At 47.9% G+C, this 27,862-nt stretch overlaps 1 protein-coding gene across 2 annotated transcripts; it reads right to left on the reverse strand.

The window, feature by feature from the left end:
- Positions 1-96: 96 nt before the first annotated feature.
- MARVELD3 (MARVEL domain containing 3) lies at positions 97-27,845 on the reverse strand. 2 transcript variants are annotated; one of them, XM_082269687.1, is made up of 4 exons: positions 27,708-27,845; positions 17,420-18,056; positions 15,366-15,472; positions 97-722 (listed from the first exon to the last, which is right to left on the reverse strand). In XM_082269687.1, exons 2-4 carry the CDS (start codon positions 18,046-18,048, stop codon positions 151-153), a joined length of 1,308 nt encoding a protein of 435 aa, XP_082125813.1. In that variant the 5' UTR covers positions 18,049-18,056; positions 27,708-27,845; the 3' UTR covers positions 97-150. The 2 variants fall into 2 exon arrangements, with proteins under 2 accessions (XP_082125813.1, XP_082125812.1); XM_082269686.1 differs by lacking the exon at positions 97-722 and adding an exon at positions 6,125-6,938.
- Positions 27,846-27,862: the final 17 nt, after the last annotated feature.

A 27,862-nucleotide genomic window follows, 5' to 3' on the forward strand; every position in this document is an offset into this window, starting at 1 on the left:
GTCCTAGTATTATGTGCCTCAATATTATAGCATAAAAACCATATATATGTATAAAATATGGATGTCCCGATACCATATTTGTTCAGATCACCTTTGTGGCATAAGCCAGATTGGCAGTTACCATCATTGTAACCATAGTTGCCTTCAAGGTTATTGCTGTAGAGATTGCCTCTCTCTGTAGGCCCGGATGGCCAACACAGCACTGACACCATATAATATAACCAGTAAGATGGCAAATGTTGCTGCGCCTCCATCAGTGCCCGCCAAATTGCAGTTCATCCAGGTCAGGCCGTTTCTGGCGTACAGTCTCTCTCGCTTCTTACACACGTCTGTGGCATTGATCTGGAGGGCGAAGTGTAAAAACACCCCCACCGCAGCAACGTAAGCAAGAGAGGCCACCACACTGAAAACAGTCTCGATCACGAGCCACCTGCCAGAGAGGCTAAGCAGATGTTTGGATCCCGCGGCCAGGATGGCAAGTGTCAGAGTCCCCATCAGAAGTGCCACCGTCAGGCCACCATAGAGCAAGGGGGACCGCAGCAGTGAGAATTCCTGGTCCAGTTGACGCACCTGTTGGAGCTCCTGGCCCTCAAATGGGTAATACCCTCCTCCAAAGCCACCACTTGCCATGCTGGAGCTGAACCCAGAAAGGACGAAATAGGAGGAGATTATGCAAATCAGTACCAGAGCGTTGAGGACCACCTCCAACATCTGCAGAACACCTGAGATGAGACAGAAAGAAAAAGGCTAAGAACCCGCTTTCCAGGTCCTGCAGCATGACACCCATCAATCAGGGATGTGCGCAAAACTGCTTGCTGGACGCTTGCTATGAAAAGACCAAGAAAGTATACAGCAGGAAAAGAATATTATGTTGATTTCAGCTAAATTTTACAGCTAAGAATTTCCAGAGGCCATACAGCCGAAATGAATGTCCAAACCTACTGTAACCCTCCTGGTGAACTATTCCACAGCACTTGTTATGGGGTTTTTTTGCAGATTGGGTTTAGGAATATGACCTTCAGCCAAAGATTGCCCAGTTGGTTGCGTTGCCTACATATTTAACTTCTTTGGACCCCTTTGGTAAATACCACATGACCAATGTCAAACTAAAAGGAGACCAGAGTAAAATTTCACCCGTTGTCTAAACCTATAGGGCAGCAGGAGAGTTAGGACAGTTTAGACATTAATTTAGTCAAGGGTTTCTTAATCGGGGTTCCGTTGCAGTCTACACATCAGTCATAGGCTGCTGACGGGGAGAATGCATCCCCTCTGCTAACACATGCAGAGCTAGGCAGGGAAGCGGCTGTGCGAGTGCTAGCTGTGGCAAGCGGTTTCCCACTGGCCCCTCCTCCCTTCCTGTCCATCCCAGGTGCTTGTATGACATCACCTGGGGTGGACAGGAGGGGCCATGGAAAACATAGGGTCACAAGAAGATTGATAACAGCCGCTTCCCTGCCATGCTCTGCATATGAAGGAAACCAATACTGTAATGTGCCCTATGTAATGAAAGATTTTCACCAACAAAATTAAGGAGGGAGAGGGGAAAATTTACAAACCCCACAATCCACAAACAGAAGCTCTTGCTCATCCCTGCCAATCTCGTGAACTAACCTGGGAACCAGGAGATGACCTGGCCGTTGAGGCCCCACCAGGACAGTACTAATGAAATATGTTGGGTTGGTGGCTGGATACTTTCCCAATAAAGAATAATTACAGGTATGGATGTTTTACAGTTACACTGGTTACATATGTACATAGTAGTTAAGGTTGAATAAAGACAATAGGTCATCCAGTTCAACCTGTGTAAGTGCTTGAGTGTTAGTGACGACAATCACTTCCTATGTCTCTGTATATTGTGTTCTTTGAGATGCATGTCCAAGAGTCTTTTAAAAGTATCAATACTCCCCACTGACACCACCAATTGTGGAAGAGAGTTCCACATTCTTACCGCCCTGACAGTGAAAAACCCCCTACACAGCTTAAGGTTAAACCGCTTCTCCTCCAATCTCAATGTGTGGCCTCGTGTCCTATTACACTCCCTGAGACTGAATAGTTTTTTCCTATGCTGGGATCACCATTAAGGTATTTGTAAATTGCGATCATGTCCGCTCTCAGGCGTCTCTTCTCCAGCGAGAATAAGTTTAGTGCTTGTAGTCGCTCCTTGTTATTAAGGTCCTCCAATCCCCATATTAGTTTAGTTGCCCTTCTTTTAACTCTATCTAGCTCCAGCACAACCCTTCTGAGGATTGGTGACCAGAACTGGACGGAATACTCCAGATGTGGCCTGACTGGTCCAGCTTGGACTAATGGAAGTATGTATGTGCCATACCTGTGGGATCCTTCTAGAAACTGGAAAGCATCGTATTAGACACCACTACTCCAGTGATCTCCACTAGGTGTTGGGTCCTGTGCATTCTGGGAATGCTTTGCATTTTCTCAATGAAAGCAAAACATTCTCTGATTAGATGAGGTGGAGAGAGTGTGATATCATCGCCCCGCCTTTCCAACTCATTCAAATGGAAAACACTTGCTGCCTGGACGCTCCGACTTAGAAAAAGGTTCCTGAACTATTTTTGGGCGAAGTCGGAGCGACTTGCATTGACTTCTGTTATGAGAAGTCGTTTGCAAGCCGCGATGAAGTCGTGCTGCACGGGCGACTTCAAAGTCGCCCAAAGTCGTGAACCGGCTCTTAAAGTTTGTTTGGTTTTTATATAGATTTAGCGTGGTACTTTTTCACTAGACAATAGAATAAATAGAATCAATATTAAAATGTATCTATTTACTGCTAAACTTGTGCTGGCATTTTTCTGCACAGATGCTCAATTCTGGGTGGAACTTTAAGATAAGCAGTGTACAGGGGGGAACATTATGGTAGCGGTTTCCTTCAAATGCAGAGCAACGCAGGGAAGCGGCTATAATAGATCTGCTTGTGGCATGCTGTTCCCCGCAGGCCCCTCCTTTCTTGTCCATCCCATGTGATGTCACATAACAGGCACCTGAGATGGGGAGGAGGGGGTGACCGAGAACAGCATGCCACAACTAGCACTATCGCAACCGCTTCCCTGCGTCGCTCTACAGTATATGTGTCAGCAGTGGGGGGCATGATCTACCCGTCAGCTACCCGAGACTGACAGATTGCAGAGGAACCCTGGTTGATAAGCCCTGATCTAGAGGGATCCCACATGTATGGCACATACATCCTTACATTGGTCCAAGCTGAAACAAAGTAAATACGGTATATAAAGATATCCATACCTGGAACTCAGCTTTAGGTCACTGATCAGAGCGGGATCTGGAATCAGTAACAAATGCTGGACATTATTTAGGACCCCCCATTTCCCCCTTCTTAGAGTATCCGACAGAGGGAAGTCTTCCACTACAGATTGCCTTTGTGGCTCTGAAATTTCATGTTGAGAGCTGTAAGGGAAGCAAATGCTGGAAGATGTGAAGGTGCGTCACAATAAACCATTCCCAACAATCACTGCACACTTTCTTTACCCCATACGATGAAAGTTAGCGGGTCGTGTTCGCCCCTCCCCCAGACCAATTGTTTCCAGTCCTCTCCTGCTGGAAAACTTCTAAATCTAAATGGATCCTGTTGGTAATTTCCCTGAGACAACCTTATCAATGAACAGAATAAAATTTGAAACCTAGTAAGACTCATGATGAGGCTAGTACAGATTTAAAAGGACAGCAAGAGCAAGGAAATAAAGTGAGAGATTATATTTGTACATTTGCTTGATTTTCCTACATAAAGAATTGAAGCTAGGCGATACACATGGTGCGTCACCAAAATTCAGGTGAGAAAAAAAATTTTTAAAAATCACATTGCAACTACATACATATATTCTAATGAATTCTACCCTGTGCTCCTCATTATGATTGAAACGTTATAATTTCTATGCTGAATAAATTAGTGAACAAGTTTTCGGTTTTGTATACAATAATATCTTTATTGCTTTAATACAAATGCTAAAAAACAAGGGCTGTGATCTCCAGCATATCATTTACATTTATTTACAATGGGGCTGGACAAATCCCAGGAACCAAATATCCAATATTGAGCAATTGCTGACTTTTTGGACCTTTTTTGTTGTCATCAATGAAAGCATGCAGCTCCTTAAAGCACACCAGTAAACAGTAACCACAATACTATGAAAGAAAAGGTTGGGGGACAGAGAAGTTTGAACTTTGTTCATCAAAAATGTGTTTACAAGTAGGTTTTTGTCAAGAAGATGAGATGCCTCACTCCAAGGACTGCCCCAGGCCACACCTACTGACGCGTTTTGCCTCACACGGGTTGGAGCAAAACTCATCAAAGGGTGTGACTGTGTGGCTCGGGATGAGTCAGGCTAAAACTACGTTAATTTTTTCCAACACCTGAGCCGTTGTCTTGGAGTGTGGCGTCCCATTTTCTTCACCCCAGTGTGTGCACTGAGCTCGGACAGGCTCTCTTGGCACCGGCACCCTGTACTGATGTGAATCACCAGAGAATTGTGGGAAAATTGCTTGGAGCGGAGCCCTATTGTACCGGAAGGCACTACACTGGCCACCACTGTAAAATGAGCGTTTGTTCAAACTGACCCCTATTGTACTAGAGGCACTAGACTGGACACCATTGTAACGGGCATTCTTCAAATTAACCCCATTGTACCGGGGTCAATACACTGGCCAACATTGTAATGAGCATTATTCATATTGATCCCCCATTGTACCGGGGGGGGGGGTGGGGGGGAACTACACTGGCACCCATTATAATGAACATTCTTCATATTGACCCCCCATTGTACCGGGGGAGGGGGGGGGGACTACACTGGCACCCATTATAATGAGCATTCTTCAAATTGACCCCCATTGTACCAGAGGCACTAGACTGGCCACCATTCTAATGGGCATTCTTCATGTTAACCCCCATTGTACCGGGGTCAATACACTGGCCAACATTGTAATGAGCATTCTTCATATTGACCCCCCCCATTTTACCGTGGGGGGGGGGGGGACTACACTGGCACCCATTATAATGAGCATTTTTCAAATTAACCCCCATTGTACCGGGGTCAATACACTGGCCAACATTGTAATGAGCATTCTTAATATTGACCCCCCATTGTACCGGGGGGGGACTACACTGGCACCCATTATAATGAGCATTCTTCAAATTGACCCCCATTGTACCGGGGGCACTACACTAGCCACCATTGTAATGAGCTTTCTTCAAATTGACCCCCATTGTACCGGGGGCACTACACTGGCACCCATTGTAATGAGCATTCTTCAAATTGACCCCCATTGTACCGGGGGAACTACATTGGCACCCATTGTAATGAGCAGTCTTCAAATTGACCCCCATTGTACTGGGGGCACAACACTAACCATCATTGTAGTGAGCTTTCTTCGAATTGGCCCCCATTGTACCGGGGGCACAACACTGGCCACCATTGTAATGAGCGTTCTTCAAACTGCCTCCCATTGTACCTGAGGAACTAGACTGGCCACCATTGTATTGAGCATTCTTCACACTGACACCCATTGTACCGGGGGCACTAGACTGGCCACCATTGTAATGAGCATTCTTCAAATTAACCCCCATTGTACCGAGGGCACTACAATGGCCACCATTGTAATGAGCTTTCTTCAAACTGACCCCCATTGTACCAGAGGCACGAGACTGGCCACTATTGTAATGGACATTCTTCAAATTGATCCCCATTGTATTGGGGGCACTACACTGGCCACCATTGTAATGAGTATTCATCAAATTGGCCCCCATTGTACCGGGGGCACTACACTGGCCCCCATTGTAAACAGTATTCATCAAATTGACCCCCAGGGGCACTACATGGACCACCATTGTAATGAGCATTCTTCCTACTGACCACCAGTTTATAGGGCTTTTTCTCACTGGCCACCATTGTGGCATGGCCAGTGTTCCATGAACTGGTAGATATAATCATTTTTGTGAGCTCCCCGAGACCCGAACACTATTTCAAGGATTTCTTCAGAGAACAAAGGTTCCAACTCTCATAGTTTGTCCTGGGAAAGTTAGATACACCAGGAACAGAGATGATGTAGAAGACAGCTGGAGAGAAAAAGAGACGTGGCTTGGTTTTTCTCTCTAGTCTTCTAACCACGAATTAACTTCTCATAACCTCATTCCAACACCTAACTCTACTATAACCTAACCTCCAAGAGCTGCCATAATATATTCAACTATAAAGTTACTGGTGTGATTTAAGCCTGCCCAATGACTCTTAGTTTGGCCCAGCTGCCTCCTAAGTTCCATGTAGATTTGTCCAGCCCTAATTTACAGAATTCAGATTATTTAGGCTAAAACTCAAGCACATCGACTGGCTTCTTTTTCATCTGGCGGACAGTCCGGAAGCCCTTAATGGCGAGGACAGCGCTCATGCAGAAGACAATGATGGCCACGCAAGCGAAGAGAGCAGCAGCAATGTCAGCGGCATGGAAACCACAGGAGAAGCCTTTGTACCCTTTACTGCTATAGAGAGTCTCACGGTCTTTGCACACTTGAGAATTATAAGCTTCCTGTAGCCTTTGGAAGTAGAAATAAAGAGCGGGGATGTAGCCTACAGCAATGGCGATATCCAAGACACATTCTACCAAGAGCCATACCGGCCACCGCCAAGGAACCCGCAGCACCCCAAGCAGGACAAGAAAGCAGCAGAAGGCCATGAGGGCTCCCCCAAAGGCCATGGAAGCTCTGACAGAAGGCAGCTTCAAGTTGTAAAACTCAACGTCCAACGCCTGGGCCTTATCTCCATCCGCACCACTAAAGCCATTGTAAGCCCCCCCAAACTGGTAATAGTAGATTCCTCCCAGGCTGCTTATGCCTGTGTACCCCCCCGTGGAGTTGTAGGATACGGAGCAGCAGATCAGGATGAGCATATTCAGGAGAACCTCCACAAGCTGACAGCATGCTGGAAAGAGTAAGAAGGGAGGACAGCAGTTTAGATCAGTGTCAAATTAAGGGTCGTAAAGAGAACCTGTCACTTTGAAATAGACAAAAATCCTGCCGGGTGGGGTGGTGGAAAGTAAGGTTTGTATCTGATCCCCCCCCTCTTATTAAAGAAGAACTATAGGCAAAAGTATTTTTACATTTTGGATAGAGCAAGGGAGGGTTATAAATAGTGATCGACCGATATTGTTTTTCATTGCCGATACCGATATTTTGGCCAATGGATATCAGTATTGGCCAATATGGGGTGATATTTTTGTACATTTAAAACATTTTTTTTTTTTTTTTTTGAGTACTTTTGTAGAGGGATCTGGGGGTATAAAATACCCCAAATCCCTCCTCTGCACTTAAAAGCATTCAAAACGCTAATTTTTTTTAATCTGGCGCCAGACAGTACCCGGAAGTGACGTCACTCATGAGCCGAATGCGGCTTTGATTGGGTCTTTGGTGGCCGTGCATGCTGGTTGCCCGAGTCTCCCGGTGGGACGAGAGACCCAGGCAAACCGCGGAAGGCGGCGGGAGGGGGTGGGGGGAACGTCCCCTCCAACTCCTTGTAATGACAGCCGAGCTGCTTCTCAGCCGCATCGGTTGTCATTACAAGACAGCCGACCGTCGGCTATGGACGCCGGTACCGGGGTGATGTCTCTAGCTGCAGCCATCACTCCGGTACAAGCACTTTCCCGAAATATCGGTAACCTCCGGGGCCGATTCTGATATATCAGGGAAAGTGCATATCGGCCCTTGATACATCGGCTTTGCCGATAATCGGTCGATCCCTAGTTATAACCCCGGTCAGATTTTTTTTTTTTTACCATCTCTGTCCGATTTGCGGAGATTTCCCTTTCACTTCCGGTCCCATAGCCAAAACAGGAACGGAGAGCAAATCCCTGCAAATGAAGGGAATTCCTTGGGGACCCCCCAGGTCACCAGACCTAGTGTCCCCATTGGAAGATTTTCCCTTTATTACTTTTCTGGGGACAACCCAAAATTTGGGATTTTCTTTTACTTTCACTCTCAGTGATAAAGGTAAACAGGAGAAATAGAGAGGGGGAATCTCCCTAACGGGGGCACAGACAGTAATAAAAATTGACAGGGGGTCGAATCCCTCTCCACTCTATCCAACACTAAAAAAAGTTCTGTCTTTAGTTCTACTTTTAAGTTTTTTTTTTTACCATTTAAAGATCCCATTCTTCTTAAAGAACAACCCTACAAACTGTTGAAAAAAAATCTGTGCAAAGACTCTTTACAATAAAAGCACTTTTCAAATTAAATTAGAGTAACATGAATAAACACCCAGTGATCCTGCTTGTGGCTCCCTATTCCTCCAAAGGTGTGACAACACTGCAGAGTTGTCACCCTCAGCAGCCTCACATGGTTGCATCATCAGAGGATGAGGGTTAGCCACATTGTCACCACTGACAACCCTCCCCTTCTAATCAGAGCTGGCCAACTGGCCATAGACTAGATTACCAAAAGTATTGGGACGCCTGCCTTTACACACACATGAGCTTTTATGGCAGGGGTGTCAAACTTAACTTCATCGAGGGCCACATCAGCATTATGATTGCCCTCAAAGGGCCGGTTGTATCTGTAGTACTAGATATCCAGAGTATCCCACCCCCTTTACATCAGATGTCAAGAGTCCCCCCCCCCACCCTCCCTTACATCAAAGTGCACCCCCTTACCTTGTGTTGCTGCTGGGAAGAAGCTGGGTGCGGAGTTGGGAAGCAGAAATTGCAGGGTCTGGAGAAGGCCCAAAAGAGGGCTGGAGCTACACTGCAGATCTAGGAGAGGTGTGAGGGGCCACATGAAATGGCCTGGAGGGCCGGATTCGGCCCGCGGGCCTTGTGTTTGACACGTGTTTTATGCATTCCCAGTCTCAGTCCGTAGGGTTCAATATTGAGTTGGCCCACCCTTTGCAGCTATAACAGCTTCAACTCTTCTGGGAAGGCTGTCCACAAGGTTTAGGAGTGTGTCTATGGGAATTACTAAAATCGGCAAGCAGAGGGTGAGACAGCGCTATCTGGATGGGATATTGAACCCTGCCTCCATATAGGATGTATGGAGCCAATAGAAAGTCTTAATGCAGTTTTATTATAAATAACGTTAAAAAGCTTTCATCATAAAAGGTTGATACAGTACCAGGCCAGTGGGTCCAGATGTGAATGGGTTAATGGCCACTAGACCGGTGGAGCAAGATGGAACAAGGCCGCCATGATATACAGGCTGACAGCCACTCACGCGAAGCCACAGACGTACAGGAGCCAAGCCGGGTCCCACCGGCACTCCCGTGTGACGTCACAACAGTGCGAAGGTGGAAGTGCAGGACCGGAGTAGGATGCCAATAGAGCCCGCCTGGAACGCAGAGGGGAGGAATGGTGTCGTGACGAAGTGTTTCGCGGCGCATGCGCTTCGTCAAGTTATGGGATTTTTTGACCATTCTTCCAGAAGCATATTTGTGAGGTCGGTCAATGAGGTTGGACGAGAAGGCCTGACTTGCATTCTTCAGTCTCAAAGGTGTTCTATCGGGTTGAGGTCAGGACCTGTCTAGTTCCTCCACCCCAAACTCGCTCATCCATGTCTTTATGGATCTTGCTTTGTGCACTGGTCCAAATCATTTGGGAGGGGGGATTATGGTGTGGGGTTGTTTTTCAGGGGTTGGGCCCCTTAGTTCCAGTGAAGGGAACTCTTAAAGCGTCAGCATACCAAGACATTTTGGACAATTTCTTGCTCCCAACTTTGTGGGAACAGTTTGGGGACGGCCCCTTCCTGTTCCAACATGACTGCACACCAGTGAACAAAGCAAGGTCCATAAAGACATGGATGAGCGAGTTTGGGGTGGAGGAACTTAAATTGCCTGCGCAGAGTCCTGACCTCAACCCAAATAGAAAACTTTTGAAAAGAATTAGTGCAGAGACTGCGAGCCATTCCTTCTCTCCCACATCAGTACCTGACCTCACAAATACGCTTCAGGAAGAATGGTCAAACAATCCCATAGACACTCCTAAACCTTGTGGACAGCCTTCCCAGAAGAGGTGAAGCTGTTATAGCTGCAAAGGGCGGAGCCAACTCAATGTTGAACCCTACAGACTAAGACTGGGATGCCATTAAAGTTCATGTGTGTGTAAAAGCAGGCGTCCCAATACTTTTGGTAATATAGTGTATAATCCAATGGGGCACCCTACATCTGGAGGAAATGAATCAAGGTGACCGCTTGGCTCTCCCCTCTGACACAGTAAGACCTCAATGGTCTCTGTGATGACCTCAGTTTGGCCTGAGAGGGACTAAGTTTCCACCCTTTATGTATACATGTTACCAAAGCTGTGTTAGGAGGTTAGGTTTAGGTGAGCTGGCACTTGTGAAGCGGCAGGGAAAAGATGGACCCAGACAGAAATTTGGTGGGAAGTGGCGAGTCTGCAACTCAGGTTTTCTATTTGTAGCTCCACCAAGATCTTCACAACACCTGCAGCCATCACACCTAAATCTCCCACAACCTAACCTCCTAGCAAAGAGAACCGGGATTTCATCTCCATAACTCACAAATAATCTTCCCAACAAAAAGACCCAAAGTGTCCTTTCTCCTCCTCTGCAGCATTGTTTTCAATGCAAAGTGACAGGTCCTCTTTAGGGTAATTATACCAATGAGAGAGCGATCTTTTCTTTATCGAACGATTGAAATACAATTTTTGTTTTACCATAAATCAGAGCAAGGTTTGTAAATGTGAAGAAAGGCTTCGCTCTACGCACACAATGGGGAATCTGTCTGACATTTCCAACCAGGAACGTGGGGCTTGGGTGAGGGATTAGGGGTGAAGGGGAGGGAGGCACATGACGGGTTTTTACCCGAATACACAGAATGCATGAAGGTAAATCAAATGTTTTGCCTTTAGAACTGGCTGAAAGGTTCAGTCCATTATAAAATCCACAATTCATGTTACCACCATATACAAGGCGCAACAAGAAGCATGGGCATGGTTACAAGGAGCATACCCAACCCCCCCCCCACACACTAAAATCGCAGGGTGCAGCATGCTGGAAAACCCCACTTATTCTTCTATCATCTAATGTCTACCAACAATACTACAAGTGCCATCCGCCACCCTACCAGAGGGACTCCGCACAGCACTGGCAGAATTGCATTGACATGACACCAATGATGGGACACTATTCCTCCCACTGACACCAAGGACGGGGCACTATTCCTCCCACTGACACCAATGATGGGGCACTATTCTTCCCACTGACACCAAATATGGGGCACTATTCCTCCCACTGACACCAATGATGGGGCACTATTCCTCCCACTGACACCAATGATGGGGGACTATTACTCCCACTGATACCAATGATGGGGCACTATTCCTCCCACTGACACCAATGATGGGGCACTATTCCTCCCACTGACACCAATGATGGGGCACTATTCTTCCCACTGACACCAATGATGGGGCACTATTCCTCCCACTGACACCAATGATGGGGGACTATTACTCCCACTGACACCAATGATGGGGCACTATTCCTCCCACTGACACCAATGATGGGACACTATTCCTCCCACTGACACCAATGATGGGGCACTATTCCTCCCACTGATACCAATAATGGGGCACTATTCCTCCCACTGACACCAATGATGGGGCACTATTCCCCCCACTGACACCAATGATGGGGCACTATTCCTCCCACTGACACCAATGATGGGGCACTATTCCTCCCACTGACACCAATGATGGGACACTATTCCTCCCACTGACACCAATGATGGGACACTATTCCTCCCACTGAGACCAATGATGGGACACTATTCCTCCCACTGACACCAATGATGGGACACTATTCCTCCCACTGACACCAATGATGGGGCACTGTTACTCCCACTGATACCAATGATGGGGCACTATTCCTCCCACTGACACCAATGATGGGGCACTATTCCTCCCACTGATACCAATGATGGGGCACTGTTACTCCCACTGATACCAATGATGGGGCACTGTTACTCCCACTGATACCAATGATGGGGCACTATTCCTCCCACTGATACCAATGATGGGACACTGTTACTCCCACTGATACCAATGATGGGACACTGTTACTCCCACTGATACCAATGATGGGGCACTGTTCCTCCCACTGATACCAATGATGGGACACTATTCCTCCCACTGACACCAATGATGGGGCACTATTCCTCCCACTGAGACCAATGATGGGACACTATTCCTCCCACTGAGACCAATGATGGGACACTATTCCTCCCACTGACACCAATGATGGGACACTATTCCTCCCACTGACACCAATGATGGGGCACTGTTACTCCCACTGATACCAATGATGGGGCACTATTCCTCCCACTGACACCAATGATGGGGCACTATTCCTCCCACTGATACCAATGATGGGGCACTGTTACTCCCACTGATACCAATGATGGGGCACTGTTACTCCCACTGATACCAATGATGGGGCACTATTCCTCCCACTGATACCAATGATGGGACACTGTTACTCCCACTGATACCAATGATGGGGCACTATTCCTCCCACTGACACCAATGATGGGGCACCATTCCTCCCACTGACACCAATGATGGGACACTATTCCTCCCACTGACACCAATGATGGGGCACTGTTACTCCCACTGATACCAATGATGGGGCACTATTCCTCCCACTGACACCAATGATGGGGCACTATTACTATTTTTTCTACTCCTGCTGACCACCAAGCCTAAAAAATGGTTTGCTCCAACTGATGCTGGGGCATTTCTACTCCCACTGACCACAATCCACCCCCTCTAAGTTTTTAAAGAAAGTAAACTGTCCCTTTAGTTAGAAAGTTTGGAGACCCCAGCATTAGTAGATCAATCTCATTGCCTCCTTTGATGCTCCCACATTGGGGAGAGCTTGGTTTTGGCCCGAACTTGAACCCAGAAGGAAGTAGTCACTCCTACCCATTCAACAGTGGCCAGGGTATTCCTGGTTCTGCAGCTTTATGTACATACCAGGGGCAGGGATGCTTGCATTAGCATTGATCTAATATGGCCACATGGCAATGACATTGACCTAACAAAGCCACGTGGCCATATTGGGTCAACGATGTGGCAAGCATATCTGTCACTTTGTACCGTGCAACTGTAGGACGGGGAATGCCATGTTCCCAGGTGGCTGGGCGGGAGTGACCACTTCCTTGTGGGTTCGGACCAAACCTGAGCTCATCCCTACTCGCATAGCAGCAAGAGAAATAACCATAATCGGGCCAACATGGATGGCCCAAGAGGGAGTCTTAATGGACACCAACTTTTTTCTTCTAACCACTGGCGTATAAAGGAGTGCATTAGATTAGAAATACGGAGACATTTAAAAGGGACCCTGTCACCAAACTAATCATTTCAACAACAATCTTACCCTAAGATTACAGTATCTCACAAAAGTAAGTACATCCCTCATGTTTTTGTAAATATTTTATTCTATCTTTTCATGTGACAACACTGAAGAAATGACACTTTGCTACAATGTAAAGTAGTGAGTGTCCAGCTTGTATAACAGTGTAAATTTGCTGTCCCCTCAAAATAACTCAACACAGTCAATAATGTTTAAACCGCTGGCAACAAAAGTGAGTACACCCCTAAGTGAAAATGTCCAAATTGGACCCAAAGTGTCAATATTTTGTGTGGCCACCATTATTTTCCAGCACTGCCTTAACCCTCTTGGGCATGGAGTTCACCAGAGCTTCACAGGTTGCCACTGGAGTCCTCTTCCACTCCTCCATGATGACATCACAGAGCTGGTGGATGTTAGAGACCTTGCGCTCCTCCACCTTCCGTTTGAGGATGCCCCACAGATGCTCAATAGGGTTTAGGTCTGGGGACATGCTTGGCCAGTCCATCACGTTTACCCTCAGCTTCTTTAGCAAGGCAGTGGTCATCTTGGAGGTGTTTGGGGTCGTTATGTTGGAATACAGCCCTGTGGCCCAGTCTCCGAAGGGAGGGGATCATGCTCTGCTTCAGTATGTCACAGTACATGTTGGCATTCATGGTCCCCTCAATGAACTGTAACTCCCCAGTGCCGGCAGCACTCATGCAGCCCCAGACCATGACACTCCCACCACCATTCTTGACTGTAGGAAGACACACTTGTCTTTGTACTCCTCACCTGGTTGCCGCCACACACGCTTGACACCATCTGAACCAAATAAGTTTATCTTGGTCCCATCAGAGCACAGGAGATGGTTCCAGTAATCCATGTCCTTAGTCTGCTTGTCTTCAGCAAACTGTTTGCGGACTTTGTGCATCATCTTTAGAAGAGGCTTCCTTCTGGGACGACAGCCATGCAGACCAATTTGATGCAGTGTGCGGCGTATGGTCTGAGCACTGACAGGCTGACCCCCCCACCCCTTCAACCTCTGCAGCAATGCTGGCAGCACTCATACGTCTATTTCCCAAAGACAACCTCTGGATATGACGCTGAGCACGTGCATTCAAGTTCTTTAGTCGACCATGGCGAGGCCTGTTCTGAGTGGAACCTGTCCTGTTAAACCGCTGTATGGTCTTGGCCACCGTGCTGCAGCTCAATTTCAGGGTCTTGGCAATCTTCTTATAGGTTAGGCCATCTTTATGTAGAGCAACAATTCTTTTTTTTTAGATCCTCAGAGAGTTCTTTGCCATGAGGGGCCATGTTGAACTTCCAGTGACCAGTATGAGAGAGTGAGAGCGATAACACCAAATTTAACACACCTGCCCCCAATTCACACCTGAGACCTTGTAACATTAATGAGTCACATGACACCGGGGAGGGAAAATAGCTAATTGGGCCCAATTTGGACATTGTCACTTAGGGGTGTACTCACTTTTGTTGCCAGCGGTTTAGACATTAGTGGCTGTGTGTTGAGTTATTTTGAGGGGACAGCAAATTTACACTGTTATACAAGCTGTACACTCACTACTTTACATTGTAGCAAAGTGTCATTTCTTCAGTGTTGTCACATGAAAAGATAGAATAAAATATTTACAAAAATGTGAGGGGTGTACTCACTTTTGTGAGATATAGTATATGTGCATTTATTATATTTCATGTTTTTTATTTACCCTGGAAAACTCAACCCTCAAAAAGCCCAGAGACTACTGCTGAGTGCCACCATCTTGGATGTGATGTCAGCAGCCCTGGACTCAAGTGACACTTTATAGAAGGGGAATATTATCCTCCCCTGGTAGTTACAAAAAAGGTTATGTTTGGAGGTGGGTGGAAGGGCAGGGGAGCTGGACCAGCACAGACAGTAATTAGAAACCTATGGGGCTAGGACTTGCAGGGAGGGAGATGGGGCTGTGCAAGCATCACATTATGTTCAGATCACATGGCAGCAGTAAGAATTCGTCCTCCTTACCTCGTCCCGTACACAGGTATTTGCACTTGTGGCAGTCCAGGATTCCACCCCCCGACTCTTCATAATATTCTAGCTCATGCATCTGGTCTCCATTGGGAGGAAACGATCTACGGGGCAACAAAAACAAGAAGGAATATTAATCTTATGTTTGTGTCCAAGCTGCTGTCTAAAACGGGCCACATAGGTATAGTCCAGCAGTTGCCAGCCAGTGGTCTGTGGATCACTGAGGGTCCCCGAAAATATTTTGGTGGTCCCCAGGGGTTCTGCCACAAATGAGCATTGTGGCAGATGTATACCGCCCAATGTTTTTTCCGGTGTTGTTCTGTGTGGGCTGACAGTCAATATTGCCAGAGCGTATTGATACCTGATGTCTCCTCTGTAGTTCCAGCTCCTGTAAACTCAGAGGGAGGCACCGGGAGTAGTGCAGAGAGCGGAAGGGGAGCCGGAGCATTGTTTATATAAGGCAGCAGTGTGATCCAGGGGGAGGGGGGCAGAGAGCTGGAGCATTGTGTGTATAAGGCAGCAGTGTAAGCCGGGGGGAGGGGGGCAGAGAGCCGGAGCATTGTGTGTATAAGGCAGCAGTGTGAACGGGGGGGGGGGGCAGAGAGCTGAAGAATTGTGTATAATGCAGCAGAGTGATCCAGGGGGAGGGGGGCAGAGAGCTGGAACGTTGGGTGTATAAGGCAGCAGTGTGATCCAGGGGGAGGGGAACAGAGAGCCAGAGCATTGTATGTATAAGGTAGCAGTGTGGGATCCAAGGGGGAGGGGCAGAGAGCTGGAGCATTGTGTGTATAAGGCAGCAGTGTGATCCAGAAGGAGGATGGAGCAAAGAGCTGGAGCATTTGTGTATAAGGCAGCAGATTAATCTGAGGGGAGGATGGCAGAGAGCAAGAGCATTGTGTGTATAGGGCAGCAGTGTGATCCAGGGGGAGGGGGCAGAGAGCGGCAAAATTGTATGTAAAAGGCAGCAGTGTAATCCAGGGGGAGGGTGGGGGGCTGGGGGCAAAGAGCTGGAGCATTTGTGTATAAGGCAGCAAATTCATCCGAGGGGAGGAGGGCAGAGAGCCAGAGCATTGTGTGTATAAGGTAGCAGTGTGATCCAGGGGGAGGGGGACAGAGAGGCGGAGCATTGTGTGTATAAGGCAGCAGTGTGATCCAGGGGGAGGGGGACAGAGAGCCAGGGCATTGTGTGTATAAGGCAGCAGTGTGATCCAGGGGGAGGGGGACAGAGAGCCGGAGCATTGTGTGTATAAGGCAGCAGTGTGATCCAGGGGGTGGGGGACAGAGAGCCGGAGCATTGTGTGTATAAGGCAACAGTGTGATCCAGGGGGAGGGGGACAGAGAGCCGGAGCATTGTGTGTATAAGGCAGCAATGTGATCCAGGGGGAGGGGGGCAGAGAGAGGGGAAAATTGTATGTAAAAGGCAGCAGTGTGATCCAGGGGGAGGGTGGGGGCAAAGAGCCGGAGTATTTTGTGTATAAGGCCGCAGATTGATCCGAGGGGAGGAGGTGAGAGAGCCGGAACATTGTGTGTATAAGGCAGCAATGTGATCCAGGGGGAGGGGGGCAGAGAGCCGGAGAACTGTGTGTATAAGGCAGCAATGTGATCCAGGTGGAAGGGGGCAGAGAGTCAGGGCATTGAGTGTACAGTGTTAGTTGACTTTTTGTTTCGTTTTTTCTGAAGTGAGTACACTTTTACAGTCTCTAATATTTCTTTTGAAGTTGTTACATAGTTGGTAAGGTTGAATAAAGACACCAGTCCATCCAGTTCAACCCGTGATGTGTGAGTGTGCTTGTGTATGTCAATAGAATATCCCAAATCCCTGTACATTGTGATTGTTAAGGTGCCCATCGAATAGTTTTTTTTACAACTATTGATGCTACCTGTTAACACCACTGTTTGTGGAAGAGAATTCCACATCCTTACCGCTCTGACAGTAAAGAACCCTCTACCCAGTTTAAGGTTGAGAACGTGCAGAGAAAAAGAAAACTAATGCAGGTATATCATCCAGGACTGAACTATGTTACATTTTAGTTATTGGGTCTTGCACTCACCTCTCTGATGGGACTTTGCTGTCCATTGGATAACTCCGTCGGTCTAGACTGTCTGCGTAGTGCACATGCTGTCTCTCCCTCTCCTCATATCGGTTTTGGCTTCTCTCCCTGCGATAGTCTTCTCGTCCCTGGTGCTGGTTGTAGCTCTTCTCTGACTGGTAATCTCTTCCCTGGTGCTGGTTGTAGCTCTTCTCTGACTGGTAATCTCTTCCCTGGTGCTGGTTGTAGCTCTTCTCTGACTGGTAATCTCTTCCCTGGTGCTGGTTGTAGCTCTTCTCGGACTGATAGTCCTCTCTGTCCTTATACCGGGATTTCTCGGGGTGACTGCGGCTGTGCCCTCTGTCCTCCCTGTCTCTTCCCCGGTCTCTCTGCTGTCTGCTCTGCCCCCTCTCCTCGCGGTTCTGCTCCTTCCCTACATCTTCTCTGGGTCTGCGCGCTCCTCGGTCCTCGCGGCCCTGGCGTCTGTCTCTGTTCTGACTCCGCTCCTCCCGGTTCCTGCCGTTGCCGTGTCCATGGTGATATTCAGTATCCCTGTCCTGTGCACCCGTTCGATCGCTCCTCTGGTCATGCCTGTGTTTCCTGGAGGGGCGACCCTCCCCATCGCTCGGATAGGGCCCAGAGTCCACCATAGTCAGACCTGAAAAAGAGAATGAACTGTTGTGAGGAATGAGGAAAATGACAGTTGGCTTACCCTTCACTGTAGTTGATACATTGTAATCTGCACTGCAATTGATACATTGTATGGGAATCTGTGTTTCCCATAGACGCACCCAGCTTGTTTCTGCTCTGAAAAAAATGGGATTATTTTAGGCAGGTTCCAAAAAAAAAAAAAAAAACAGTGAGCGGAGATCAGCGGGTGATCCCTGTACACAATACACGGAGGAGGAACACTCCCCACTCCACAGCATGGACTTTCCTATCTAGAAGCAAAATATTTGGAATTATTTAAAAAAGGGCTTGGTAAGCCAACGAGTGCTGCATGGAAGAAACATAGGAGAGTGACGGCAGAAAAAAGACCAAGTGGTTCATTAAATCTGCTCCTTTTTATTTTATATATATATTCATGTTACATTTATACATATACACACACACACACACACGGTATATATACAGTACAGACCAAAAGTTTGGACACACCTTCTCATTCAAAGAGTTTTCTTTATTTTCATGACTATGAAAATTGTAGAGTCACACTTCAAGAGGAGTCACCTGAAGAGGAGTCACCTGAAATGGTCTTCCAACAGTCTTGAAGGAGTTCCCAGAGATGCTCAGCACTTGTTGGCCTTTTTGCCTTCACTCTGCAGTCCAGCTCACCCCAAACCATCTGGATTGGGTTCAGGTCCGGTGACAGTGGAGGTCATCTGGCGCAGCCCCCCATCACTCTCCTTCTTGGTCAAATAGCCCTTACACAGCCTGGAGGTGTTTGGGGTCATTGTCCTGTTGAAAAATAAATGATGGTCCAACTAAACGCAAACCGGATGGAATAGCATGCCGCTGCAAGATGCTGGGGTAGCCATGCTGGTTCAGTATGCCTTCAATTTTGAATAAATGCCCAACAGTGTCACCAGCAAAGCACCCCCACACCATCACACCTCCTTCGCCATGCTTCACGGTGGGAACCAGGCATGTAGAGTCCATCCGTTCACCTTTTCTGCGTCGCACAAAGACAAGGTGGTTGGAACCAAAGATCTCAAATTTGGACTCATCAGACCAAAGCACAGATTTCCACTGGTCTAATGTCCATTCCTTGTGTTCTTTAGCCCAAACAAATCTCTGCTTGTTGCCTTTCTTTAGCAGTGGTTTCCTAGTAGATATTCTACCATGAAGGCCGGATTCACACAGTCTCCTCTTAACAGTTGTTCTAGAGATGTGTCTGCTGCTAGAACTCCGTGTGCCATTGACCTGGTCTCTAATCTGAGCGATTTCTGAGGCCGGTGACTCGGATGAACTTATCCTCCGCAGCAGAGGTGACTCTTGGTCTTCCTTTCCTGGGGCGCTCCGCATGTTAGACAGTTTCTTTGTAGTGCTTGATGGTTTTTGTGACTGCAATTGGGGACACTTTCAAAGTTTTCCCAATTTTTCGGACTGACTGACCTTCATTTCTTAAAGTAATGATGGCCACTCATTTTCCTGTACTTAGCTGCTTTTTTCTTGCCATAATACAAATTCTAACAGTCTATTCAGTAGGACTATCAGCTGTGTATCCACCTGACTTCTGCACAACACAACTGATGGTCCCAACCCCATTTATAAGGCAAGAAATCACACTTATTAAACCTGACAGGGCACACCTGTGAAGTGAAAACCATTTCAGGTGACCCCTCTTGAAGTGTGACTCTACAATTATCATAGTCATGAAAATAAAGAAAACTCTTTAAATGAGAAGGTGTGTCCAAACTTTTGGTCTGTACTGTATATACACACACATACAGGGTATATATATATATATATATATATATATACACACACACATATATACACACACACACGGTATATACATATATAAATATATTTATATATAAATATATACACACACATACACAAACACACACACACACATTATATATATATATATATATATATATATATACACACATACATACATACATACATACATACACACACACACGGCATGGGGTGTAGGGGTAAGAAAAGCTGTGCAGGGGGCATTAGGGGTTCATAAGGCTGTTTACAAGAGGTCAGCCTGTTTATACGTAAGGTTTTATTTCGTCATCTACATGAACAGAGGAATCTGGACCAAAGAGTGTCAATACCTCTCTCGGAGGATGACCAGAGGGCATTGAATGACCTCATGGCCCTCTGAGATGAAGGGACTCTGGATGAGAAGTACGTAGATGAGGACAACACCCTTGCCCTGAGACAGGTAGACTTAATCATCAAAATATAAAAAAAATGACCCCCCTCTCCAAAAATGGATGGATACATCAGTTCCTCGAGCAGGTAAAATATGATCTCAAGAAAAATGATTGGGAATATAAAGGATTTGACAATCTCTCTAGAGTTGAAAGATTGGCACTGCATGAATTAAATCAAGCTTAGGGGATTATCTTTAAAAAAAATAGTGATAAGGGAGGAAATGTGGTTATTATGCACTATTAAGACTAAGATGTCTATGTTAAACTTGAGTCCTCCCCCTTTAAATCTTCAGTGGATGAACGTAATTGTAAGCACCACATGGCTCAAGAGGTGGGACTTCTTACTAAAAAGGAGGTGAATTTCTTGAAGGTACAGTAATCCAATACCCCAGTTTTATATGTGATCCCTAAATTACACAAGGATTTTTTTAACCCCCCCCCCCCCCAGGGAGGCCAATTGTATCTGCAACAAATGGCCCTCTTGAAAGTGCATATGTGGATGAGTCATTAAAAACAATGGTGCCTTCATTAAAATCCTTTGTTAAGGACACCAAGGATGTGCTCTGCAGGCTGGATGAATTTGCTGTTGAGGAAGACTGGATTTTGGTGGGCATTGATGTTGAATCACTAAATATGTCAATACCTCATATTTGGGGTTTAAAAGCCATTGATCATTTTCTGCAGAAGTGTTTCCCGGAGATGGCCCACCAGAATGAATCCATTATAGACCTATTAAGTTTTGCACTTGACAACAACTTTCTTCCAGTTTGATGGGATCAATTACCAACAGATATCAGGCACGTCCATGGGGGGCTCCCTGGGCACCATCTTACACATGCCATCATTTGGGCATGTGGGAAGAAACAGTTGTATATAAACTGAACTCTTTTGTTAAGTCAGTGGCCTTGTGGGTACGTTACATTGATGATATCCTGCCAAATTTGTACATTTGTTGAACGAACTGGGGCTTTCACTGATGAGGATAGTTTGCATGTTTATTCAATTAAAAGTTTGATTAACTGTGCCACCTCTCGAGTGACCTACAGTATACAATGTCCGTGTAATAAATTTTACATAGGCAAAACTAAGCGCCAATTACGTATCCGCATTGGTGAGCACCTCAGTGATATTAGAAAGAAAGAACCAGACAGTCCCTTAGCACAGCACTTCCTTCAATTTCATCAACCTAGTAGTGTAAAGTAATGCACCTGGGTGCCAGAAGCCAGAAAGCAAGCTACTCACTTGGGGGGGGGGTCTCTGGGTGAATCTAGGATGGAAAAGGACCTGGGGGTACTGGTAGACAACAGGCTTGGCAGTGGCATGCAATGCCAAGCCGCTGCAAGCAAAGCCAACAGAATACTGGGATGTATAAAAAAGGGGATTCACTCCAGAAATAAAGAGATTATTCTCCCGCTCTACAAGACTCTGGTCCGGCCACATCTGGAGTATGCTGTCCAGTTCTGGGCACCGGTCCTCAGGAAGGATGTGCTGGAACTGGAAAGAGTCCAGAGAAGGGCAACAAAAATACAAAAATAATTAGGGGAATGGAGGACATCAGCTGTGAGGAAAGACTACAAGCACTGAACTTATTCTCTCTGGAGAAGAGACGATTGAGGGGGGATATGATATCAATGTACAAATACTGTACTGGCAACCCTAGCATATGGAAAAACCTATTCAGAGAAAGGGAATACAGTAAGACACGTGGCCACTCACTAAAACTAGAGGAAAGGCGGTTTAACCTTAAAATACGTAAGGGGGTTCTTCACTGTAAGAGCGGTAAGGATGTGGAATTCTCTTCCACAAGCAGTCGTTTCAGCAGGGAGCATGGATAGTTTCAAAAAACTATTAGATGGGCACCTTAAAGATCACAACATACAGGGGTATACAATGTACGGTTAACAGCAAAAACACACACACATCATAGGTTGAACTGGATGGACGGATGTCTTTTTTCAACCTCACTAACTATGTAACTGTGTAACTAGTACTTCTGGCTTGAAAGTAAAAGGTATTCCTTCTCTTAGATTAAGTAATAGACGGGATGACTTTCATAAAATTCTCTACAAAAAAGAAAATGTTTGGATTTATAAATTAAAAACTCTTGCACCCAATGGCCTCAATAAAGAATTTAATTTACAGATATTGTTGGACTAGCTAATCAATTACTCTATTCAGTTTTGGCCTCCTGTCTCCAGTTGAGGTATACTTACTTATTATGGAGGATAAGTCCCGTAGGTGTTTTCCTGCTTTGCTATTTTTTACTTTATAGTTTTTGATTGTATATCTCTGTGGGCATATGTTGTGCATGTCCATCCGCCAATTATGAACGTCTGGTGATTGCTAGGATTTGGATGTTTTACTTGATGTTTGTGAAAAACGATATATGTCCCCTTTGAATTAAATTGACAAGCTGGGCGTAAAGGTGTATTTAAACACATCCCAGCTGGGGGGGGGTGCTACGTCCTGAAGAAGCTGTGATTCCGGTGAAATGCGTTGACATCATGTAGGTGTGCGCACGCCACCAGTCACACCCCATACGATCTGTCCACGTGCAGGAGAGGACTCGGACAGGGGGCAATTGCCCCCTGGGCCACTCTGATTCCCCGTAAAAAAGGCTGCATTGCCTTCACACCTCCCCAGCAGGGGGAGGTGTGGGAGAGCTCGGTTGGGGCTGGCCGGGGCAGAAGGGCATGGAACTAGCCTCTGCTCAGACACAGTTTACACCATCCATGCTGGGGGAGGAGGCCTGCGCTCTGTCCTTGTCTTCATCCCCACCGCTGGCCTACTGAGTGTGGGATGAAGACAAGGACAGAGCGCAGGCCTCCTCCCAGTGCATGGATGGTGTAAACTGTGCCTGAGCAGAGGCCGGTTCCATGCCTCACTGGAGACCCTTCTGGCCCGGCCATCCCCAACTGAGCTGTCCCAGCTCCCCCACACCTCCCCCTGCTGGCCAGGTCTGGAACCCGGATTCAGCCAGTAAGTAGAGCTTATCTGGAGCGGAGCTTCAGTTGGGAATGGGGGTCAGGAGGAGGATTTGGAGAGAGGAAGGGGGTGAGGGAAACTGGGAGGGGGCTGGGTCGCTGCACCGCGGTTCTCCGGTTTGTACTTGCCCCCTGGGCTGAAATTCGCCAGTCTGTCGATGTGGGAAGCTGCCTTGGGACTTTCCTTTGAGGCGTAGGGTTGTTCACATTGGCGTAACATAGGGAGCATCTGCTGGCACTGCGGAGGCTATGGATATTCCTTAGAGCAATATATCCGGAAGGAGCCAAGAAGATCCATCCTTCAGCTTTGGCGTGCATGCGGCATGAAAATAAGGTATAGCCTTGATTGCCATGTGTCATGTAGAGCGTTGTAGGTGAACGCTGCTATGAACTGAGTGAACCCATCCAAGGTCTGTACATTTATTTGTTTAAACCCTTTGCTGCATGAACTTGCTCTCACACGGCCAACCTGTTTGTCTCTGCTATATGCCTCATCAGCTGTTCGGTTTCATTGATCTGCCTGATGGTGATTGATAAGACGGACACATTGATCGTCTGGGATTTGGTCACACCAAGACCAGCAGTGCTCTGATTCCAGCTAGGTGCCAATGTCTGTTGCATAATACTTTAATGCCTCCTTTCCTCTGAGCGGTTTGGTTCGGTACGCAATTTTTGTCATTTCCATTGTCAAAAGTTGTGAATGGTACCCTAATTCCGAACCGTACCGTACCACTTTTTTGGGACCCTTTAGTTGGGGTACCAAGCACATTAGTACCTTACTAACAGGGTGGAGCTACACTGTTGACCTGAGGTACTGTTGGCGATGGAAACGCAAACCTGATCAAGGTGTACCGACCGTTCCGAACTGCACTGAACCATACCGAACTGGACCGGACCACTCAGTGGAAACGAGGCATAAATGGACTCAGTATACCATCTGATAGTGTCAAGTTTTTACCCAATTGCACACTGACAGTTTTGGTGACCTCCCCCATGTTACCCCTGCGAATTGGCAATTGATCCATTTGGGATTTGCAGCTCTGCAATATTGCGACTGCGAATTAATTTTGAAAGGTGATTGGGTGTTATATTGGCCCTTTATTCCAGTCTTGTAAATTGTGTTATTTTTTGAAGTTACAGTACCTCACTAAAGTGAGTACACCCCTAAGTTAAAATGTCCAAATTGGGCTCAATTCGCTTTTTTCCCTCCCCAATGTCATGTGACACGTTAGTGTTACATGGTCTCAGGTGTGAATGGGGAGCAGCAGTACCAGCCTGAGCCAGCCAGCAGTAACCACCAGCAGTACCAGCCTAAGCCAGCAATACCAGACAGAATTTCCCACCAGCAGTACCAGCCTGAGCCAGCAGTACCAGCCAGCAGTAACCACCAGCAGTACCAGCCTGAGCCATCAGTACCAGACAAAATTTCCCACTAGCAGGACCAGCCAGTGGTCCCAGCCAGCAGTACCAGCCTGAGCCAGCAGTACCCAGTGCCAGACAGAATTTCCCACCAGCAGTAACCACCAGCAGTACCAGCCAGCAGTAGGAAAAAGAAATATATCAGGCACATCTGCCACACAGTTTATTCAAAAGGTCCATGAAAGTCTATGTATGGGGAGAAAGTCCAACATATAGGGCAGCCATCAAGTGGACGAATGGGTGGGTGGATGGGTGAGCGGATGGACGGGTGGGCGAGTGTGTGGGTCAGTGGACAGGTGGGTGAGTGGATGGATGGGTGGGTGAGTGGGCAGGTGGGTGGGTGGGTAGATGGGTGGGTGAGTGGGTGGGTAGATGGGTGGGTGAACAGCGATGGGGTCGGGGGGGGGGGGATGCAGGAAAATTTCAGATTTATTTTGGCAGACATGTAGAAAGCTGGGTATATAGATAGGGGTTTGGCGGAGGTATATAGATAGGGGTTTGGCGGAGGTATATAGATAGGGGTTTGGCGGAGGTATATAGATAGGGGTTTGGCGGAGGTATATAGATGGGGGGTTGGCGGAGGTATATAGATGGGGGGTTGGCGGAGGTATATAGATGGGGGGTTGGCGGAGGTATATAGATGGGGGGTTGGCGGAGGTATATAGATGGGGGGGTTGGCGGAGGTATATAGATGGGGGGGTTGGCGGAGGTATATAGATGGGGGTTGGCGGAGGTATATAGATGGGGGTTGGCGGAGGTATATAGATGGGGGTTGGTGGAGGTATATAGATGGGGGGTTGGCGGAGGTATATAGATGGGGGGTTGGCGGAGGTATATAGATGGGGGGGTTGGCGGAGGTATATAGATGGGGGGGTTGGCGGAGGTATATGGATGGGGGGTTGGCGGAGGTATATAGATGGGGTTGGCCGAGGTATATAGATGGGGGGGTTGGCGGAGGTATATAGATGGGGGGGTTGGCCGAGGTATATAGATGGGGGGGTTGGCCGAGGTATATAGATGGGGGGGTTGGCCGAGGTATATAGATGGGGGGGTTGGCGGAGGTATATAGATATGGGGGTTGGCGGAGGTATATAGATGGGGGTTGTCGGAGGTATATAGATGGGGGGTTGGCGGAGGTATATAGATGGGGGGTTGGCGGAGGTATATAGATGGGGGTTGGCGGAGGGATATAGATGGGGGGTTGGCGGAGGTATATGGATGGGGGGTTGGCGGAGGTATATAGATGGGGGGGTTGGCGGAGGTATATAGATGGGGGGGTTGGCGGAGGTATATAGATGGGGGGGTTGGCGGAGGTATATAGATGGGGGGGTTGGCGGAGGTATATAGATATGGGGGGTTGGCGGAGGTATATAGATGGGGGTTGGCGGAGGTATATAGATGGGGGTTGTCGGAGGTATATAGATGGGGGGTTGGCGGAGGTATATAGATGGGGGGTTGGCGGAGGTATATAGATGGGGGTTGGCGGAGGGATATAGATGGGGGGTTGGCGGAGGTATATAGATGGGGGTTGGCGGAGGTATATAGATGGGGGGGTTGGCGGAGGTATATAGATGGGGGGTTGGCGGAGGGATATGGATGGGGGGTTGGCGGAGGTATATAGATGGGGGTTGGCGGAGGTATATAGATGGGGGGGTTGGCGGAGGTATATAGATGGGGGGGTTGGCGGAGGTATATAGATGGGGGTTGGCGGAGGTATATAGATGGGGGTTGGCGGAGGTATATAGATGGGGGTTGGTGGAGGTATATAGATGGGGGGTTGGCGGAGGTATATAGATGGGGGGTTGGCGGAGGTATATAGATGGGGGGGTTGGCGGAGGTATATAGATGGGGGGGTTGGCGGAGGTATATGGATGGGGGGTTGGCGGAGGTATATAGATGGGGTTGGCCGAGGTATATAGATGGGGGGGTTGGCGGAGGTATATAGATGGGGGGGTTGGCCGAGGTATATAGATGGGGGGGTTGGCCGAGGTATATAGATGGGGGGGTTGGCCGAGGTATATAGATGGGGGGGTTGGCCGAGGTATATAGATATGGGGGTTGGCGGAGGTATATAGATGGGGGTTGTCGGAGGTATATAGATGGGGGGTTGGCGGAGGTATATAGATGGGGGGTTGGCGGAGGTATATAGATGGGGGTTGGCGGAGGGATATAGATGGGGGGTTGGCGGAGGTATATGGATGGGGGGTTGGCGGAGGTATATAGATGGGGGGGTTGGCGGAGGTATATAGATGGGGGGGTTGGCGGAGGTATATAGATGGGGGGGTTGGCGGAGGTATATAGATGGGGGGGTTGGCGGAGGTATATAGATGGGGGGGTTGGCGGAGGTATATAGATGGGGGGTTGGCGGAGGTATATAGATGGGGGGTTGGCGGAGGGATATAGATGGGGGTTGGCGGAGGTATATAGATGGGGGGTTGGCGGAGGTATATAGATGGGGGGTTGGCGGAGGTATATAGATGGGGGGGTTGGCGGAGGTATATAGATGGGGGGTTGGCGGAGGTATATAGATGGGGGTTGGCGGAGGTATATAGATGGGGGGTTGGCGGAGGGATATAGATGGGGGGTTGGCGGAGGTATATAGATGGGGGGTTGGCGGAGGTATATAGATGGGGGGTTGGCGGAGGTATATAGATGGGGGGGTTGGCGGAGGTATATAGATGGGGGGGTTGGCGGAGGTATATAGATGGGGGGTTGGCTGAGGTCATGCCCATCCAGTAATATCCGTCATACCTGTTGCTGGTATAAGAGAAGCACAGGTAGACCACACCCTTTTGCTGACAACAACCAATCAGAATGCTTCTCTCCTTTTTATAGCTCCGCACAGGTGAATTGAGAGCTGAAATCTGATTGGCTGCTATGAACAACCCTACAATAACCCTCTCAGCGCACTATGTACCCCTCCCCCCCAGTGTCTGCATGGAGGGAGTCCTGCTGACCCCCATGCACCTTGTCCCATCATAGTAGTCTCTCCCCCCTCCCCCCGCTCACCTCTGATCCCTCTTATCTCCTCCGCAGCTCAGCAAACAGCCGGAACCGAAACTCCACTACCTGGGGGCGCGCCCCCGACGCCTCTACACACCTGAGCGCGCCCCCGCTGGCGAAACTCTCTCTCCGGCGCGCGCCCCCGCTCGGAGTTCTCCGGA

This window comes from Pelophylax lessonae (assembly GCF_965119305.1).
Source record: "Pelophylax lessonae genome assembly, chromosome: 10".
NCBI lineage: Eukaryota > Metazoa > Chordata > Amphibia > Anura > Ranidae > Pelophylax > Pelophylax lessonae.

Bases quoted from the DNA above. Each gene is read 5' to 3' on its own strand.
- MARVELD3 (XM_082269686.1), bottom strand. From the start codon at position 18,048: ATGGTGGACTCTGGGCCCTATCCGAGCGATGGGGAGGGTCGCCCCTCC. The intron at 15,473-17,419 runs GTGAGTGCAAGA...GTTGCCCCGTAG, and splicing joins AGCAAAGTCCCATCAGAGAG to ATCGTTTCCTCCCAATGGAG. The intron at 6,939-15,365 runs GTAAGGAGGACG...TACTCTTTCCAG, and splicing joins ATACCTGTGTACGGGACGAG to CATGCTGTCAGCTTGTGGAG.